The sequence below is a fragment of the Macaca fascicularis genome, chromosome 15 (assembly GCF_037993035.2).
Source record: "Macaca fascicularis isolate 582-1 chromosome 15, T2T-MFA8v1.1".
Lineage (NCBI taxonomy): Eukaryota > Metazoa > Chordata > Mammalia > Primates > Cercopithecidae > Macaca > Macaca fascicularis.
Window position 1 is genome coordinate 12,328,760 of NC_088389.1, and position 19,572 is coordinate 12,348,331.

Consider the following 19,572-nt stretch of genomic DNA (forward strand, 5'->3'; position numbering starts at 1 on the left):
ACCACATCAAATGCTTACCTCCTCTGACCAGCTCATTTCTCATGGCAAGTGATGGGGCCGCAGGCAGGCTCTGCACACAGCCAGATGCCATCCGTGGGAAGAGTGGAGAGTGCTTGATGCTGCAGCATTTGGAAGATGCTTCTTAACCACGGGTTTCAATCCCTTCTCTACCCATACAGCTTCTGTTAAGGCATTTCGGCCGTGCCACTCCTAATTTCCATGTGAACTCTGTAAAATTAGAACTCTTTGATCTGTGGTTCTCTCTGGTCAAATTACCAAGAAAAGAGGGATGTACAACCTGAGAAAGCATGTTCAGCTTTATCTTTTTTAACTTTTTTTATTTAAATAAGGAGAATTCTTTCATATGGAAAGAGCTAGTACAATCACATATTTGAAAGGAGAAACAATAGGTACTGAACCGGAGGGAAAGGGCGAGGGTTTTAGTGTGCCAGCACCGGCCTGGTGAATCCACGATTCCATTTCCCATCCAAGGTAAGTTTCCCGAAATAACGTCTAAACAAGCTGCACTTACACCTCTAGCCATCGTCTGCCCTTTCAAATATCTGGTCTACATGGAAAGACAAAGAGGAAAGGCCAAAACATAAACAAAAGGAAACAAAACAAAAAACACAGCCCTCTCAGGAACCAAACAAAAACCCCCAAATCCTTTTTTTACTACACAAGGCATGAGGTCAAAAGCTTAAGAGTACAGTGTCCCCTTTAGATCATGGGAGAAAGGTGTCCACACAGAGCCTTAGCAGGAATTTCCACTCCGAGGCTCCGGAACATGCTGAAGATGGGGGCTCTGGGGGTGCCACTACCATCCTGGAGGCCACCAACTGGGGTAGAGACAGTGAAGAGCAGGTCTCACGTGCCCGAAGACCACCAGCCAGATATACACTGGTGGCCCTGGTGGAGCATGGCAGGGCAACAGCGTCCATCTCCAACACCAAGCCACTCCTGTCCTGGATGACTTCCTGCTTAGGTCCGTCACATTTCAGAAGAGAGCTGGCTTTCTGGAAGCCTGTTTCCCATTCATCACAGAATATGACAGAGCACACACACTCTGGTATCCTTGGTCTTCAAAGGCCATTTCCAGCAGACCCTCTAACCTAGGCTTGCTCTGCAGGAAGTGAAAAGGGACAAATGAAGATTTGAGGGGCAGCCTGCAGTTACTTGGCAGAGGGGAACCAAATGGCAAGGGAGCAGGCTCCACCAGAGCTGCCATGCTGCCGCAGCAGGCCAGACCACAGCACGGCCGTGCACCTGTGTGCGCTCAGCTTCCAGAAGGCGTCACTGACCATCCGGAAGGCAGATCCATTAAGATAGGAGGGCGACAGCTCGGCTGGAGAGCACTGATGTGAATGTTTAACAAGGTACCCCAGTGTCCCTAGAAGTGGCTGGAAGGACCACAGCTTTGGAACTGAACTGATTTTCTTGAATGTGAAATAAAGTCATCCTTTGTTTCCCCCTTAAGGAACCTAGAGCCAGAGTGTCTATGAATTCCAAGTTTGAAAACAATACAAATGTTTAAAAAAAAAAAAACTGGGGGGAGAAGCCAACAGTGAAGAAAACCAAACCGAATGCAGCTAGCATTGAAGTCCCCAGTGGGTGGATGAGCATTTCAGATGCACACCCACACTCTGGACTTCATCCCACTCTAGCGGACAGTGGACAAATACCACCGCAAGGCCACTGGTTGCTGAGCAATGGGCCGCACCCCCGATGGCAAAGGCAGAGCTGCCAGCATCGGGAAGAGGGCAACTTGAGCAGGCAAAAGTGAGTGGGTTCTGACCCCCCACTGAGCAGCAGAAAAGGCAAGCGCTGGTCTCCACCTGTTCCCACCAAGGCCCCGTGGTATCCTGGCAGAAGCCTCTGCATGTATCTACGCTCTGAAGATGGGGGTTTGAAAACAAAATAAGACCCTACGTCCTACTACCTTGAGCTTGGCTCTAAAACCACGTGAAAGGAAGAGATATATTGCACCTTAAAACATCTCTGCACTAAGAACTGCATTTAATCAGACCAAGGAGGGGTTGGGGCGCTGGGAGGCCTGAGGCCTGCCCTCAGCCCCCAGTCTCATTTAAAATCTGCATCTCAGCGAAGAGACTGCAGCTCAGGTCACACAGAGGTGGTGACTGCACTGAACTTCACATGCAATTTCCTGGCCTTTCCTGCACAGAATTAATTCAGACATTATATATAAATAGAGCAGTGAAACATTTACTTTTTTTTTTATCTAGACCTACAACATCAATACATATAAATAAATTCTAGTGTTTTTTGTTTTTTTATTTGGGGTCGGGGAGAAGGAAGGAAGGAAATACCGGGTAAGAGAAAAGGGCTGGAGAACAGGTGACCTTTTTGTTTTTATTTTTTCTCAAACAGCAAGTACTGTGGGTCTGATGCCAGGTTCACCTGAAGGGTGTATCTTTTTAACAGCATCCGGGAGGCTTTTTCTTTCGACAAATCGTACGCACCACCGCGTCGGGTGGGAGGGGTCTCGCCATGTGGCTCAAGTGTCCAGGTGGAGATGAATGTGTGGCTCCCGCAGGCCTGGACTCACCCAGGAATGGCTTGGCAAGGGGGGCGGATAGGGACAAAGAGGGCTCATCCCAGGCCCCACAAGCAGCCGCTTGCAGTGGGAGAAGGGAAAGCAGACACGCAGCTCAGGTAGGGAATGCCCGGAACTGTCAGGTGGACAGCCCCTGGGGAAAGGACTCCAGCGTAAAGACTCTGGATGAAGAGGGAAAAGACCAGGTGAGGGCAGGAGGGGAGCTGCTGAAAGATGCAGGTGAACAGTAAAGCAGCTTTCAGTAAAACTGCTCCTTCCCAGGCAGCTCTGGGGTGGGCACTGTTTGTAGGAGGCCGTTCTCCCACTTCCTTAGAATTGTGAGAGCAGTAAGAAGTTACTTTAGCAGTTCCTAAGATGCTCCTTCCCCATGTTCTACACTAGACACAGAGCTTAGAGCCCAAGCCCGAGCGCTGTCCTGCACCCATGAGACGCCGAGGGCAGCCTCTGGGCGGTGCATCCCTGGCCCTCTCCTCACGGTGTTCTGAGCTGGCCTCCTCTGGAAGGACAGGTAGACGCTCAGTGACCCCTAAGAACAGCTAAGAAACTTGAACTGTCCCCTTCCCTTTCCTTGGAATGACAGAATCTGGAGTGATTTCCTTGTTTCTTATTTAACGACGACAAGCCCAGCACACGATGGCTCACACAAGCCTCTGGCTGGAGAAGCTGCCCCTGCAGAGACTGCGCAGGCCCTCTGGACCTTGGTCAGCCCTCCACCCAGCCTCACCCTGCCCCCGCCCCGGTCATCTGAAGACAAATGAGACTGATGCCTGCTGCTTAGCTCAGGCCCTCCTGTCCTGACAACCTGGGTCTGCTGCTGGGAGTGAAGCAAAGGAGGAAAAGGACAAACTCCCAGCGGCCTCACTTGGGGACCACACGCAGGTCCACTCCTCCGTCACCAAGTGGTGTTCACGACGAGCTGTGTGGGAGGTGGAGACGGGTCCAGAGAAAGCAGCAGGCTCCAGAAGAGGAAGGAAGGAAAACAACAGGTTACAGAAGGCTTCAAGGAAAGAGTGCGTGAAACACAGCGCCCCTGAGGGGCAGGGTGTGGAGCCCCAGAAGCAGAGGGCACGGGGCCTGGGATGGGCCTGTGGTGTCTCAGCTCATCCCATCTGGGCCAGCCTGGGAGCCACCAGCAGCCACCTCCATGACTGGTCTCTAGTGCTCAGCACATCCACCGGCTTCAGAGCAGCTCAGGACAGGGACCCTGTGTGATTCTCATGCTAAAACCGTCATCAAGTTCATGCTAAAACCGTCATCAAGTTCATGGGCTGCCTGTAGGCACCCTGGGCTCATCAGGCCAGGAGCTGGAACCCAACTGTGACACCCCCGGCGCCACCTGCCTGCTGCTCTGCGCACCCCATTGCTTCCTAGGCGGGGAGCCAGGCACCAGAGTGCTCGCAACGGGTGCCCTCGAGAACCTCCATTTCTTTTTGCAAATAACCTCAAAGACGAACCAGCTGAGGAATCAGGAGGGGATGCATTCTTAAGAGTCACCTCTTAAGGTACTGCAGTGACGTATCAAATTAAACTGGACAGAGGCTAGAGATGGGAGGGAGGAGAGGGGCTGGCGAGAAACATATAAAAGTTCAGCTATACACAGGGAGCTTGCGTTTCCGTTTTCTTTTCCTTTCCCCTTTGTAAAAACCTTGGCTACATTTTAAAACAAAAAGCCTCAAAGTAAAATGACCCTGCTGCCAAACCACTGTGCCTAGGACTGGGCGGCTGGGCCGGAAGCACTGCTGAGAAGGCGCCCTGGCTGTGCGGCAGGACAGGGAGGAGGCAGGGAGGGCAGATCTGCACTGCACGGGAGGCGTCACTCCACGGTCACGGTGGGAGCAGATGGGATGAAGGTGTCGTTTGCTTTTTTGTTTCATATCAAAGCAAGCGGGTCATTGCCATATATCCACGGGTGCAAGCTGGTTGACAACGGAGCTTTCGGGAGTGGAGAGGAGGGAGGTCTCTCAGTCCGGGCCAGGCATTTGGACGGTGGATCTGGTGAGGCTCCCGAGTGTCGGCTATGTCAAGGCCGCATGGCGGCACCATCCCCAGTGGGGCGACATGAGGTGGCAGCCAGGCACCATCAGGCCTTACTCTCCTCCACTTTGACAGCCCGAGGCTTGATCGCTCCGGTTCGCTTCATCTGGGAGGCAGCCGAGGGGGCCTCCTGCAGCTTCACGGCTCCCAGGCTGGGTTTCTCATCCACTCGTTGTTTTGCCTTTGGACAGATGAATGGGAAAACAAAGTGACCCTGGCGCTGAAGCGTGTTTGGACACACAGTTCCCACCACTCCCTTCCTGCTCCTGAGATGCAGGGAAAGCTCCCGTAAGTCATCCGTCCCTTGGTTGAAGGACCAGACTTAGAAACCCTCCTCCTAGTAAGGAAAGTGGCGCGAGTGCCCTCTCTGCTCCCTCCCATGAGCCCCGAGTGCAGTGATTCGGAGAGGCAGGAAGACACCGGGTCCTCCACAAAGAATTCCGCCATGGCACATCCCAGGGCGGAAGCAGTTCCGGTCCCAAGGCCAACTGGAAGAACCTTTTCAAATCAGTGCACCTCCTGCCCCGCAGGCAAAAAAGCCCCTTCGAGTAGATCCAAGTGCCCCCTGCACGTCTCGGAGCCCCCGACTGTCTGCTGGGGCCCTAGGCAGACTCGCCCCACAGATCTCTGGCCGCGATTCAGCCAAACCCCCTACCACTCCCACTCTGTAACCTTTTCCTGGGGCCCCATTCCTAGTCAGGGCTCCCCTGGTCTGTGGCTCTACACAGGGAGTGGGGGGGGGAGTCACAGAGCAGTCAGCGCATCTGCCCCCCACCAGGTCTGAACTCTGGAAAAAAGCTTTAGAAGCTCATTCCACACAACTCTCATGACCCCCAAGGGAACCAATGAGAGCAATCACTGCCCACCTCTACCAGCCAGGCACAGTGACTGATTAAAAACCCAGGTCTGAGGGGCCTAAGCTCTGAGCCCCAGCATGTTTTAGAGAACAGAGAAGAGAATAGTGCCTGCAGGAAAATACACTGCGATGTCCTTTTCATTATATGGGTAAAATTAACTTCACCTGTGCTCCCACCCGGCCAAGACAAAAACGAGACACACCACTGACCAGAACCAGCGCGCGCACCCGGGCTCCTAGAGCCGACCCCCAAACCTAACCGAGTCTCCCAGGGCACCTCAGCCCCGACCTGCCAGGGCTGGTCCACCTTCCAGCACCACCTCCTCAGAGGAATCGGCATCCTCCCTTCTCTGCAGGACAAGGAAGGATCCAGACGCCCGTCAAGAGGAGAAATGCCTTCGCCAGGAGGGACGCGGACGGCCCAGCTCCTGGTTCCGTGCTCTAACCGCTAGGGCATGGCTCTCTTTAGACAAGGAGCGCTCAGATAGGTTGGACAGTCCCTTCTCTTTTGGCGCTTGGAGACAGGCCTAAGTGTCCAGGGCTGAAGGGTCTGGAAAGCCATCTTCTACCTGTTGCACGTAGTGTCCCTGCACAGAGCCCATGTTAACTGCTGATCCAGAGGGCTTCCCACTGGGGCTAGCAGAGCTAGGCCTGAAAAAACCAAAGGCAGGGGTTGAGAATACACAACGTGTCACCACAGAAATGGAGTCAAAGCCTAGCACACGGAGGAGGCACAAGGAAGGAAGGGCCTGTGGCCAGAGGCGCGTGCTCGGGACGGTCTGTGGATCTCTCGGATGGAAAACAACCATAGACCTAAGACAGCCCAGAACGCAGAAGGGTGAGGGAGTGACTGTCACTGACCACCCCAGCACCTCCAGGACAGAGCTCAAGGAGACGCATCACAAGAGAGGGAGGCCCAGGCCCTGTACAGGTGGGAACGGCTGTCCTGCTGTGCAGAAAGCGACACTGGCTGTCTCAGGGTCTGGACCAACATGATGCAGTGCCCCAGACAAAAGGCCTAGAAGCCTGACACTGAGCCAGAACTGTGCCGAGTATTGTTCTAGTCTTAACTTTTTAGAAGAAGGGGTGGGGGAACCAAAATGTACAACATACTTCTAAATGTGTCCCACTGACCACTAGTTAGTTCCCAGGGATGTTGTGGGTGCTACGTGGAAAACAAGTCTGCGGTCAAAAAGCCTAAGTGCCGTGTGCAGAGTTCAACAGGACTCTCAACCTAGGGCCGCTCAGCCTCTGTGTGGTGAATGCCCTCCCCAGCAGGCCAACCCGGGACAGCACTCCCCCAAGGACCTGACCAGGGAACCCTTGTTTTTGCAGCGCACATCTCGGCAGCTCTATTTCCAGAACACTTTGGGAAACACTGCTTTACACAATTATAGCAATTCCCCAACCCCCCTAAAACACCATAGAAACAAAGCTACTAGTTTAAGGCTTCCACTGTCTAAATATGCTCCAAAGAATAATCTGCTGCCATTCATTCCTACAACTACATAGACACAGGCGACTCTTGTCCTGTCAGGCTCTATTCTCTGGGTTTTGCCTTTTTGAGGCTTCTGGAATCTGCTTGTGGCAGCAGCAGGACAGCGTCTGCTGAGACCTGCAGCTGCCTTCCTCCTTCCAGTTCCGCTCCATGGTCGGTACTGTCCAGCTATCTTTTTCACACAGTCCTGATGTTTTGGTCTATATGACAGACATGGTAGGAAAACAAAATGTACTAAAAACAGAAATAAATGAAGCCAGGAGAGTGAAAATAAGAACAGAAAAGAAAGAATGGGAGGAAAATTCACAAAAACCCCTTTCTCTGGAAATGAAGGTACAAGAGTGGAATGCCGTGATGGAAGACAGGCAAAGGGCAGCGGGCCAGAGGGGGCGCAGCCGGAGCAACCTGCAGACCATGGGGGCCCGGCTTGCAGAGCACTCCTCGGGTCTGCAAGGACCTGTGTAGTCATGGGGACACCTCGTGGCGCCTGCAGCGATGGTATTAACCTCACAGGGCACCATGGGTCAGGCAGGTCTGTTTCACTCATTTATAAACACAAAGGGGTCTCAGGACTCTCCCACATGTAACAAGGGTGGACTGTACAAGCCCTCGGAGCCCAGGGCCAGCGCACGCTGCCTTCACACACCAGCACGGGCAGAAACGGCAGTGGACCAGAGGCTCTCGCTGGCATCCGACAGAGCCACCTGAGTATCCAGCTAAGGGGACCCTGAGACAGTTGCTGGAGGTGGAGACAGACACAAAGGAAGCAAAAAGAGGGTGCTGGTTTGTAGTGTGGAAGGAATGGCCCCACAAGCCCAGCAATAAAAAGTCCCCTGGCAGGGGTCATAGGGCAAGTCCGAGGACAGAGACGCTGGGAAAGGCCATGCTTCTCCCCTTGCCAGGCAGGATGCAGCCCTGTGGCCAGTGGGTCCTGTTTTCGGATCTGATGGGAAGTCACGTCAGTCCTGACGCCTACTAAATGTCAGCCGTTCCTTTTCCTACCTTTCCAGGAAGCTCCCCAATCCAGAGCATCTTATTTATTATAATGATTAAAGCCAAAACCACTCTCCTGATTCCTCACTCCCCCACGTTTAACTGCAACACAAGTGCATCCCCGTGCCGAACCACCACAGTGACACGTGGCCCACAGAGGGACCAGGTCTCTGGTGGCTCTCCCCAGGCCCACAGATTCTTCTGAGCCACCGGGCCACGGCTCTGGCAACTGCTCAGCTCATAGCACACAGTCCCCAGGGAGTGGTTTTACCTGTAGGTCTGTGGCGATGGCACGGGGCCTCCTGAAGGGACATTCTGTTTACTGTCGGCAAAGTGGAAGCCTTTCATCTCCATCTGAGAGGGCTAGAGAGACCAAGCAGCAACAAGTTGTCATTTGAGGCCCTGGACACAGCTGGACCACACAGACTCATTGAACAACCCAGGGCAGAGGCGGTGAGGGCCGTGCGAATTCCCAGGGAGGCATCTTCTAGAGCAGTGGTTTTTGGCACCAGGGCCCAGTTTCATGGAAGACAATTCTCCCACAGACCAGGACAGCTCTGCAGCCCAGGGGCTGGGCACCCCTGTTCTGGAGGAATCTGCAAGCCCCTCCCCTCCAAACCAGACTCAAGAGGGCTGCTTCTTAGAAAGCAAGAACCATCACAATATTTTGTTCTTTTTTAAAAGTGAGGTGGGAGAGCCAATGAAGCATGGCCGTCCATAGCAGGGCCTCCTGGGGAGCCGGGGAGGAATGCTGGTTCCTGGTCCTCAGCCGTCGACAACTTCAGAGTCCCCAGGACCTGCCTGTGTGATGGCCCCACACACGGTCACCTTCCTTTCTGCCCTGACAGTCCTGCACACACCCAGGCCACTGGCTCTTTCTACCACACAGGAGTACTTAGCTTGCTAGAAAAGGTTGGTGACACAAGGTCCCCTCCCTAGGGTCAGAGGCAGATGGGTCCCCTTACCTCTCTGCTGGTGTTCAGGACTGGCGGCTGGGACCCGGGCGGAGGAATCCTTCGGGGGGCCCCAACAGAGAGGCTCTGCCCAGGCGGCAGCTGAATGGACTGGGGCAGGATCAACGGCTGCTGCCCCGAGCCGTACCGAGGCAGTGGCATGGTCAGCTGTTGGGTGACAACGACAGTCAGGAGGGGGACCGACGGATGCTAGCGACTGCACATGTACTTCAAATTCATACACTTCAGAAGAACTAAAGCAAAGCCTGCACACAGCAGGACACGCTCTGATTTCTACTGTAGCACAGCAGACATCGCCCAGGATTTCACACCTTCGATGGCAGGGGCACGTCTTCTTGCTGGAATGGAGTAGGTGGTGAGAAAACGGGCAAGACGAAGCTGGCTGCAGGCACAGGAGCTAACAGCGTTAAGTGTGTCTCATCCACATCTCTGCTAAGGGCTGCGTCTATCTTCAGCCCTTTCTGCCTTTGTCCAGCAAGTGCTTACTAAAAGCATACGAGGTGCTGGGGAAGCGGCAGGGCCCTGTCCGACATGGGCCTGCACACTGCCAGGGTGGCATGTCACACGCTGGACACAGCTGCAGGACACTCAGGGTGCAAAGTGGCACAGGATCTGTGTGTGCACACCAGATCTGTGGGTGCACACAGGGCGGGGTGGGCAAGGGGAGGACGAGTGAGGAAAGTCAGAAGTAATGGCCAAGCCAAATCCCAAAAGATGAAAGCCGCACCAGACGTGTATCTCTGCATTCCTCTGTACAGCACAAACATTCAAGACTCTGTTTTGCATCAAGTGGTGGTAAAAACAAGACTGGCTGGATTCTGGGCTGTGGGGGTTCTTTGAAGCATGCTGTGACAGGAGAACAGGGTGGCTGCAGGGCCTAACTAACTAGAACAAGATAGGTGAGGGGGAGATGTGGGCCTGGAGACTCTTAAGGACAGGGGGACACAATGGGGTAGCAGGGCTGGGCCACGTTTGGTCTCTCAGTCACTGTCCTCTTCATCTCCCTGCTATTGAGTCCACAGTGGAGGGTCAGAAGGATCTATTGGAATTACATCACTGAGACGTGTAGTGGCCAGAGCCGCAAAACACCATGCTCCTTGGAGCACCAACATGGTGCAGGATGAAGATAATGGGTACATGCTGCCATTTAGAGTGCTGACTTGGGGTATGATCTGACTTGCAGGGAGGCCAGGTAGGAGCCCCCACAGGAGCTGGACAGCGTGCAGCGGGGGTGGAGGGGATGAGACACAGCTGGATTCTGAATGCTTTTAAAGCCAGAGCCGACAGGCCCGCTGAAGGGTCGGGTGAGGTGAGGGGAGAAGGGAGCAAAAGAGGACATGGACTGGACAAGCAGAAGGACGGGGAGGAAAATCGAGTTTTGGATATGATGAGTCTTGAGATGTCATGAGACCACAGGAGAGGTCCTGGAAAGTTCATTGGATTTCACATTCAATTCCAGGGACAGATCTGAGCTGAAGATGTCCATTTGGGAGTGAGGAGAAGATGGAGGAATTTAGAGCCATGACTCTTAAAAGACGCCCAAAGCAGGGCCCAGGGGCATGCCAACTGTTACGGACTGGGAAGGAGAGGGGACAGCAAAGGAGACTGAGGAGGAAGTCTGAGGCAGCAGGAAAGCCAGGAGTGATGGCCTGGTAACTGGGTGAAGACAGTGCTTCAAGGGCTGTGGGGGGCGGGATTACGGGGTCAGCACTGCAACTCGTCTGTGTACTGACAGGAAGGGCCATCCGATGCATGAAAGGGAGGGAGACTTGCTGGGGTGGGGCCCCCCAGGGGCACAGGCAGCACCCAGGCAGGGATGTGGCCACAGGGGCTTGGAGACTGTCACTGCTTCTGTTTCCTGGGTGACACAGAAAGGGAGATCACGGATGGGAGGCAGTGAGGGGCAAGATGCAAGTCTGAAAAGCTGCTAGGAGGGTGGTGGTTGACTCAGAGCCACAGCTTGGATGAAATGCAAAGGACACGTGGCTCAACGGATCTGCTGATGGGGAGGAAGAAGCCAAGCCAAGTGGGAGAATGACAAAAACGTGGGTGGTGGAGACTGGGCGTGGTGGCTCACACCTGTAATCCCAGCACTTTGAGAGGCTAAGGTGGGTGGATCACTTGAGGTCAGGAGTTGAGACTAGCCTCGCTGACATGGAGAAATCCCATCTCTACTAAATATACAAAAATTAGCCGGTGGGTGGTAGGCGCCTGTAATCTCAGCTACTCGGGAGGCTGAGGCACGAGAATCGCTTGAACCCAGGAGACAGAGGTTGCAGTGAGCCGAGACTGTGCCAGCCACTGCACTCTAGTCTGGGTGATAGAGTGAAACTCCATCTCAAAAAAAAAAAAGAATTTTCGAGTTGGGTCACTAGAGGGAGTTGAAAAAGCCAGAGGTGACAACTGAGAGGGACGCTGAAAGTTGAGATTATGCGAGAGCCACAGCTACTGGGAGCGGCCAAGCCTAGAGAGAACTGCACAGAGCAGGGGCCCAAGTGAACAAGGGCACCAGTGGTGAGGAGGGCACGAACTGCATGGACAGGGTCCATGGCACAAAGACCCAGGGTCATCTCTGCAGACATCAAAACCACTAGGCACTGGAACAGGAGAGTGGAGACAGACTGAAAGCCAGGCCAGACAAGGAGGGTGACCCTCAAAGGTGCCAAATGCTGCCCACAGGTCGACGGAGAGGAAGATTTCACAGCAGACGCTGGATGTGGTGACGGCACCATAGCAGCGTGGAGGGCTTGTCAGGCACAGTCTATGGTGTGGGCTTCAAAGCTGGGGTTTCAGGGAGGAAGGAAGGAGTCTAGAAGCATCAACAACTATGCAAACAGGACTCCTACCCCATTCCACACCCTACTGCACAAGGGCAGGGAGAAAGGAAGGAGCCCCCATCTGGGGGCTGCAGGAGCAGGCAGTGCTTAGGGCACAGCCAAGTCTTGAGAATAAAGAGGTGGACGAGGGGCCGGGGGTGGTGGCTCACGCCTGTAATCCCAGCCCTTTGGGAGGCCAAGGCGGGCAGATCACTTGAGGTCAGGAGTTCGAGACCAGCCTGGCCAACATGGTGAAACCCCATCTCTACTAATACAAAAATTAGCCAGGCGCGGTGGCACATGCTTGTAGTCCCAGCTACTCAGGAGGCTGAGGAAGAAGCATCGCTTGAATGCGGGAGGCAGAGGTTGTAGTGAGCCGAGATGATACCACTGCACTCCAGCCTAGGTGACAGACTCTGTCCAAAAGAAAAAAAAAGGTGATGGGGCTACTCAGAAGAGGCTGATTTCCCGCACACTGAGGAGCGGGCACGGTGGCTACCAACGAACAGCATGATAGGCCAGCACACACTGAGGCGGGCGGAAAGAAAAGGCAAGGTCATGAAGGAAAGAAGCCTAGGGCTTTGGGTGGAGTGACTGAATTCCTGACCTGTGGGAGCTGGGAGTCCAACATCTGGGAGGCACCCAGGCCTGCAGCCTGGCCGAGCTGGCCCTCATAGACCAGGGCTTGGTTCCCGCTCATGGGCTGGTAGGGTGAGCCAGACTGCGGCTTCACCATCTCCAAGGGCTGCATGCCTGGGAACGCAGAGTACGGAGGCTTCAAGGCTGTGCCCCCAGAGAGGATCATGGTGCTGGGCGGTGACAGGCTGGGGTGCATGTACACCTGAGATCTGCAAAAGCCAGACAGATGGTCAGGATCAGGTCGATGAGTCCAGCTGTGGATCTCGTCCCACCCCTCAGAGATCCCCCAGAGAGCTTGCTAAAACACAGATCCCCGGCCCCACTCCCAGAGCGCGACTCAGAGGGTCCAGGATGGGGCCTGAGAACAAGCTCTTAGATGGCGCTGATGCTGCTGGATTAAACAAGTGAACACATCCAAGCTGTACGAGGCACAGGACATCAGCCACAATGACTGGCAGCCACACTGACGGAGCAGCCCGCGGTGGGGAGGAGGCAGGGAGTCAAGGGGAGAGAAGGAGGAAGGAGCAAGGGAAGGAGGCAAGATGACATGGAAAAGCAAAACAAGGCCTGCCACATATCAGCTCACCCCAGGCCTCTCCTAAAGCACAGTTAACAACGGACTGAAGAGTGATCCAGAGCAAAGCCCCACCCCTCCCCACCCCGCTGCCCCAAAGCAGAGAAGCACCAAACAGCCACAGGACAAAGGCTGCACACAGGGCTGAGGCCCTGGCTGTGAGCTGCCAGCTCCACAAGCTGGTACCTGAGCTCACCTGAAGGGCTGTAAGGAGCTGAAGATCTCCTGGGACTGGGACACAGGAAGCCCACCCCTCAGTCCAAGCTGAGCTTGTGCCTGCAGAGATGTGTGAAGGGAGATAGGGATCTGCTGGGCAGCGGCGGCCTGTGAACGGGAAAACGGGGTGGTGGAGGTAACCGCAAGGCCCATCCAGGTGATTCCTCCCCTCCCACCTCCCCTGCCCCTCTCCACATGGCTGCTGGAACACCGCCCAAAATTCAAATGCCAGCATGTCATTCCTGGGCTTCCCTTGCTATTGGGATAAAGCCTATAATGAAAAACTGGTAGCAGCCCCAAACCGCAGCATCTCCCTACCCTGGAATTCTATACGGCAACAAAAATGGATTCTAGCACATACATCAACAGCGGTGAGTCCCAGAAACATAACGCTGAATTTAACGACGTACAAAAACAAAGATACATGCAGTCTGACCCAGTTATGCAAGAACCAAAATCTTGAAAACCAAACAATACAGCAGTTAAGAACATGTTTTTAAAGAGGTCAGCAGAGACCACGTCCTCCATCAGCAAGCCTGCGCTCGGAGCAGATTCTGCCTGGAAGGCCACTGTCGTGGCTGGGCAGGCACATGGGTCGAGGGGCGGCTGAACCATCCCAAAGACCCAGCACCAGCGTTAGAGGGGAGACTTCCAAACATCACCCCTTGGCAGCACAGAAAGTATGCCAGTCCTGCATAAATAACCAACGCCTGCTCATTTCTAAGACTACCTCTTTCTAATGCATCCATGCCTGGGAGTTTAGGCCTTTCTTCTCTTCATCAGAAGGATACCTGATCACCAAAGAAAATTCCATTTTAGCTAATTCCCCGGCTAGGACACAGGAGGGAGAACTTTGAGAAAGGAAAACTAAGCAGAGTCTGGAGCAGCCAACTCCACTCCTCTTCCCTGTCTCTTGTTTATTCACTTAACACATGTCTCCTGGCGGGCCAGGTGCTGGTCACCACATGTGAGGGGGACGGAAAACCAGACAGACAATGAGCAGATAGAGCAAGCCAATTTCGCCTTGTGCTGGCTCCTCCCCACCACCCCCAGCCAGGCCACCTGGCTGGCTGCTGTCACCTGTTGGTAACTCTGCTGCTGAGGTATCGTTTGAGGAACGAGCCGGGGCTGACTTGCAAACACATGGCCATCCAGGTACAGGGGCGGGAGGTGGCTGCCTAGAAACAGAGCGGCAGAAGGGAGGTAGAAGAACGTCAAGCCTCACTACTTCTGGATGTCCCTGAGGGCGACAAGTCTACAGGTCTGCTCTACCCAGGAGAGTCAGTGCGGACGGACAAGGGCATGTGTACAGAGGCTGCTCGGTTCCCTGTGTGCCTGAAGCACGCGCCTGCTCACAACACGCCTGGCACACACCTCAGGGAACCCAGGGAGGATGCAGCGTCAGACCTAGGAGGTGGGAGGAGGCAGGTGGGCTCTGGCCTACCCTTCCCACCTCCCACTCATCAACTGCCCCAGACACTCGAAGGGACATTCTACTTTAACCAGGGCTGCCTTGGTCTCTCAGTCACTGTCCTCTTCATCTCCCTGCTATTGAGTCCACAGTGGAGGGTCAGAAGGATCTATTGGGATTACATCACTGAGACTGGCAGCTGCGCCCTCAAAACCCCCACGCTTTCCCTTGGGGACGTCGACACATGACAAGGATGGTAGCAGTCAGGACAAAAACAGCTGCCAGTGACTAAGGGCTCTGTTGATACAAAGCCCTTTCCAGGTAAGACCTGGCTTCACGGGTGTGGCCACCTCATGGAGCAATGTCATCGCCCCCCATTTCATTTAAGAGAGGAGGACGCTGTGGCTCAGCGAGAGCTGATCACCAGCCGAGGCAGCACAGTTCCAGCACGTAACCCAGGTCTGACTCAAAGCCAAGCCTTTGCCCGCTCCTCTCACCAGGAGGCAGGAGTGCCTCGCTGTCGCCCCAGTTCTGTTTCCCAGCACGGGGAAGCAGAGCGTGCACACTACCTGCAGCACAGGGCGCTGTGGCCACTCGGCCTAAAAACAAGTTGCTACTTCTACCTGCTACTTCAGACAAGGCCAGGAGGTGGTGTTCGGGGCTGTTAATCCATTTCTCTTGACAATAAATGGAGGAGGACCCCAAGGCCTGGCTCAGGGGATGAGATACCTGGCATAGAAGCAGAAGGTGCTACAGAGGCCACAGGCATGGGTGGCATGGACACTCCACCGAAGGAGCTGTAGTTGACCCCGCTGGAGGCACCCACAGAGGATGGAGGCTGGATGCCTGAGCCAGCGCCGCCTGGAGAGCTCTGCTCCGGCAAACTGGGGGAGTTTTCCCAAGCCTTGCGCGCAGACTCCATCTTCAGAAGCAAGGGTGGGGGAGGGATGAAAATTACTATCATGATGGCAGTGGGCAGCACCGATCTAAGCTTTCGGGGGGTCGGGGACTCCTCCCTTCTGCCTCTTTGTAAGCTAAGGTACTGGGTGGGCCCTCGCCCAGCTCAGGGCTGGTGTTACCTTCAGAGTAAGGTCGGCGGTGGGGAAGGACATTGGGGAGAGACCAATGGCCCTCTGGATGTGATGGTCCCGCCGCAGGATGGGGATACTCTGTGTTAACCCTGCCTGGAGAGGAGGAAAAAGAAACCATGGAACACAAATAGGCACAGAGACGGCTTTGCCCAAACCCACCCATGGCTCGCCTGAACACACTCAAGGCTTGTCCAAATGCCATCTATGACTTGCCCAAACCCATCTGTGGCTTTGCCCAAAAGCACCTACAGTGCCCAGCAGCATCTATGAATTGTCCAAATGCATCTTCAGTATTGGCCACATGTACCCAAGACCACCCAGATGAAACTGATGGCAGCCAAGACCACGACTGATCTCCTTGAGATGGCTGCCTCCATCAGTTTCCTCCACACAAGTCTGCAGAGAGCCACCCCCATATCCACACTCCATGGTGCCCTCCAGACAGGGAGAGCCATGTCCCAGCAGTATAAGTATGGACTGGCTGCCTGCACGCAAGCACCTGGTTCAGAAGGCACCTGTCACCTGGCCTGCAGATGCCTTGGGCCAGACAGGGAAGGCTGTGCCCCTCAGCAAACAGTGAAAGAGGGCTCTGGTAACAGGTTGAAAATGCAACAGTGCCCCCCGCCTCCTGCAGATCCCCGGTGTCCATCCACACATGATAGGGACTGTAGACTGTCAGAGTAAAGAACCTTGTAGAGCCCAGCACTTCCACATTTTTTTTCATTCAACACCTGTGAATATTGTACAGCACTCACATTCCTTGGAATCCTCTGGGAAATGCTGCCCAAATGATACTCATTCATTCAACATATGCACTAGCACCAACCCCTGCAGGCGGTGAGGACAGAGCAGTGAACCAGACGTCACTGCGGCAGCCTCGGCCACAGCCCCGAGTGGCCACAACAGATGCAACTGCCAGCTCCTGAGCCCACGGTGGAGCGCCAGGAGGTCCTCTGGATCACAACAGATCGCAGGTGGCAGGGACCCTCGGATGGTGAGATGGGGCCTCCTGAGGAGGGCTCTCCTACTCGATCTGTGTGCCCCTCACCCCTGGCCACGGAAAAGGCAGCCTGAGTATGGGCTCGCACCTGGCACAGAGGAGACAATGGAACCAAAGAGAGCCAAATAAACCAGACCTTAGGAACTATACGATCCCCACTGGAAGGTCACAAAACCTGGGCAGGAACATTTAAGCACCTTTTAAGGACACGGAGCTGCTAGCAACTGAGTCACGTGCCAGCCCAGGTCACCTGAAATACGTGTGCTGTCTCCTTCGCCCAGGGCCTGCCAGCCCCAAGCCGCGAGTGCAGCCAGAAGCGGCAGTGTGGACTTACATTACTGGCCAAGGCGTCCTGAAGTTTAACCACCGGACTCCCAGCAGGGCCAGAGGCAGAACCAGGCGGCAAGCTGAAATCGGAGTCCTGGAGAAAAAAAAAAAAAGCCACACAGCCCACTGAGATCCTCCTGGCTCTCCATTCCCCAGAGGCACACATTCACGTGATGCAGTTTCCGTGACTCAAAAACTCCATTGAGCAGCATTCACTGGAGCCACACATGAGCGAGATGGCCAGAGGCTTCCCATGGCACAGGAGACAGGACGCCAGCTCCACTCCTTTCCCCCTGTCCCTTGGGTGGCCTGACAGAAACAGGGAAGATCGCTGGCCTGTCTGGTGTCAGTGAAGCAATCTTTAAAGCAACTCAACAGAGCACTGGCCACGTGCAGGACTCCATACCAACATTCTAGCCACTGGAAGAGTGCTTGGCTCCTGTCCTTCTATTCTTTCTAGGAGATAATCCTGTCTGAGCCCCCAGCCTCTCCAAGTACCAAAAATAAAAAGTAAAAGAAGCAAGCAAGAAAACAAAGCCTCACTTTTGGATTGACTCCAAATTCAATGGGTGGCACAGGCAGCACGGAGTCCACGTGAATCTCTACTCCGTTAACAGGCGGGACCACAGTCCCTTGCAGCCGCTCAGCCCCCTCTGAGCCCTTCCTGTTTTTCAGAGAACGCTCGTTGCCGATGGGTCCTGGTCTGTGCTCCTTGCTCTGTCCAGAGCCTTGTTCTGAATCCTTGATAAAAAAGCAGAGAGGTGGAGACACAGACTGGAATGACCACTCTCTCCAGCTTCGACTGTCACAGGAATTGAGGAAGACGACGAGACGATGGCCCCTTCCGCCCAGGCCCTGGCCACTGTGACTGGAACGTCCAGGTTACCTTCTGCTCAGATGGCTTTGGGGCCTGCTCCTTGTGGCTGTCAACCTTGGGTTCCGCCAGGCCAGGCCCGCTCATCTCCTCTGGCTTCAGAGTCCCATACGGGGAGCTGCGCTGTGAGGAGGTCGCAGACGACTCCCGAGACTCGGCGCTCAAGTCAACGCCACTATCTCCCTGGCTGCTCTTAAAACCCTGCTGTGCAGAGCACAAAATGGGTTATAGCCTCAAACTCCCAACTTGATTATCCAGAGAGTAAAACTGTGTGTGGCACACAGACTTGTCTACACCAGCTGCATGCCCCTTGCCAAGTCTGGTCCTGATCTTGATCCTGCCCTGCTGAGGATGCCTGACAACTTACATGTGGCCAAACACACCAACCCCGATAGAGCTTGTGACCACAGAATCTTCTGCAGGCCCCAGACCGAGGCTGCCATACCCATCTTACTCGTGACCCACACCAGACTACATGGCTGCTGACGCCAGTTCAGAGGCGGTCCTGAATCCCTCTACCCACCCAGCGTTAGGTCCTCCCTTGTTACCCCTTTTCTCTTTCTCCTGCTCATGCACACCTCATGTACAGGCCAGAAATCAAGATGGAAAAACACTGATGAGCTTGGCCCCATGGAAACAACCTAATTCCAAGCTCAGCTGCGGTGGCAGGGGCTTGGTTGGGTTGGATGCACAGATCCATGGCAGGCCGGCTCTCTGGATGGTGAGCTCACTCATCCCAGGAGCAGCATGCGGGCAGCGGCCACACTCACCTCCGCAGAGCCAGTCTCCGTGCTGCTGAAGGCAGTGACGGCTTTCCTCCAGGAGTCGTTGGCTGGGGCCTGCACAGGGAGAGCTGCCAGGGGAGGGAGACAGAGTCAGGGCATCAAAGAGCAACCCGTCTAGAGAAACACAAGTTTATGAGCTCTTAAAGAACAAGCATAGGCACGGCTTGCAGAAATCCAACTCCCCTGCCTCCCCTGCACCCCTGACCCCAGCCCCCTACCTGTGACACCCAGTGAACAGTGTGACGTGGAAGAGCTGGTCTGACAGTCTTACCCAATTTTCCACATCCTCACCCAACGTGTTTCTCAGCATCTCACTCATTACGGGAGAGGGTGAGTAGGGCAGAGCCCTCACTCCTGCCCATCTGGATTCTCTGTTGCTATTTCTGCTATGCTCACACTTCCTTTCACTTATATTATTTCTAAAAGTTGGTAGCTTCTTTTTTTTTAATTTAAAAATATATATTTCTTTCTATTTTTTGAGACGGAGTCTCGCTCTGTCGCCCCGGCTGGAGTGCAGTGGCGCAATCTCCGCTCACTGCAAGCTCTGCACTCCAGGTTCACACGATTCTCCTGCCTCAGCCTCCCGAGTAGCTGGGACTACAGTCGCCCGCCAACATGCCCGGCTAATTTTTATTTTTATTTTTGTATTTTTAGTAGAGACGGGATTTCACTGTGTTAACCAGGATGGTCTCTATCTCCTGACCTCGTGATCTGCCTGCCTCGGCCTCCCAAAGTGCTGGGATTACAGGCGTGAGCCAACGCCCCTGGCCTTCTTTCTCTTTTTTTAAACAATAGAGACAGGGTCTCACTCTGTTGCTAGTCTTGAACTCCTGATCTCAAGTGATCCTCACGCCTTGGCCTCCCAAAGTGCTGGGATTATAGGTGTGAGCCACCACTCCTGGCCAAAGT

General features: G+C 54.5%; 1 protein-coding gene, 2 non-coding genes and 1 pseudogene across 35 annotated transcripts in view; 1 reads left to right on the forward strand and 3 right to left on the reverse strand.

Annotated features, from left to right (window-relative positions):
* Positions 1–234: 234 nt before the first annotated feature.
* LOC107127516 (uncharacterized) lies at positions 235–1,343 on the forward strand (annotated as a pseudogene).
* Positions 1,344–2,356: 1,013 nt separating this feature from the next.
* PRRC2B (proline rich coiled-coil 2B) overlaps positions 2,357–19,572 on the reverse strand; it is a 129,777-nt gene continuing 112,561 nt past the window's right edge. For 15 of the 33 annotated variants that reach the window (XM_065530897.2, XM_045373958.3, XM_074016203.1 and 12 more), the window contains 13 exons: positions 18,649–18,731; positions 17,891–18,082; positions 17,548–17,745; positions 17,012–17,098; positions 15,666–15,770; positions 15,316–15,508; positions 14,256–14,353; positions 13,156–13,283; positions 12,354–12,594; positions 8,922–9,077; positions 8,228–8,319; positions 6,035–6,116; positions 2,357–4,790 (listed from right to left, as the gene is read on the reverse strand). In XM_065530897.2, the coding sequence (XP_065386969.1) occupies positions 4,656–4,790; positions 6,035–6,116; positions 8,228–8,319; positions 8,922–9,077; positions 12,354–12,594; positions 13,156–13,283; positions 14,256–14,353; positions 15,316–15,508; positions 15,666–15,770; positions 17,012–17,098; positions 17,548–17,745; positions 17,891–18,082; positions 18,649–18,731 (1,790 nt within the window). In that variant the 3' untranslated portion in view covers positions 2,357–4,655. Of the gene's footprint in view, positions 4,791–6,034; positions 6,117–8,227; positions 8,320–8,921; positions 9,078–12,353; positions 12,595–13,155; positions 13,284–13,905; positions 13,967–14,255; positions 14,354–15,315; positions 15,509–15,665; positions 15,771–17,011; positions 17,099–17,547; positions 17,746–17,890; positions 18,083–18,648; positions 18,732–19,572 lie in introns of all 33 variants that reach the window. The other 18 variants (XM_074016213.1, XM_074016214.1, XM_074016204.1 and 15 more) reach the window with 9 other exon arrangements.
* On the reverse strand, positions 9,907–9,992 carry LOC123569265 (small nucleolar RNA SNORD62). The gene has a single exon (XR_006692905.1). It is a non-coding gene; the product is annotated as a small nucleolar RNA SNORD62 (small nucleolar RNA).
* On the reverse strand, positions 14,693–14,778 carry LOC123569266 (small nucleolar RNA SNORD62). Its single transcript, XR_006692906.1, has one exon. It is a non-coding gene; the product is annotated as a small nucleolar RNA SNORD62 (small nucleolar RNA).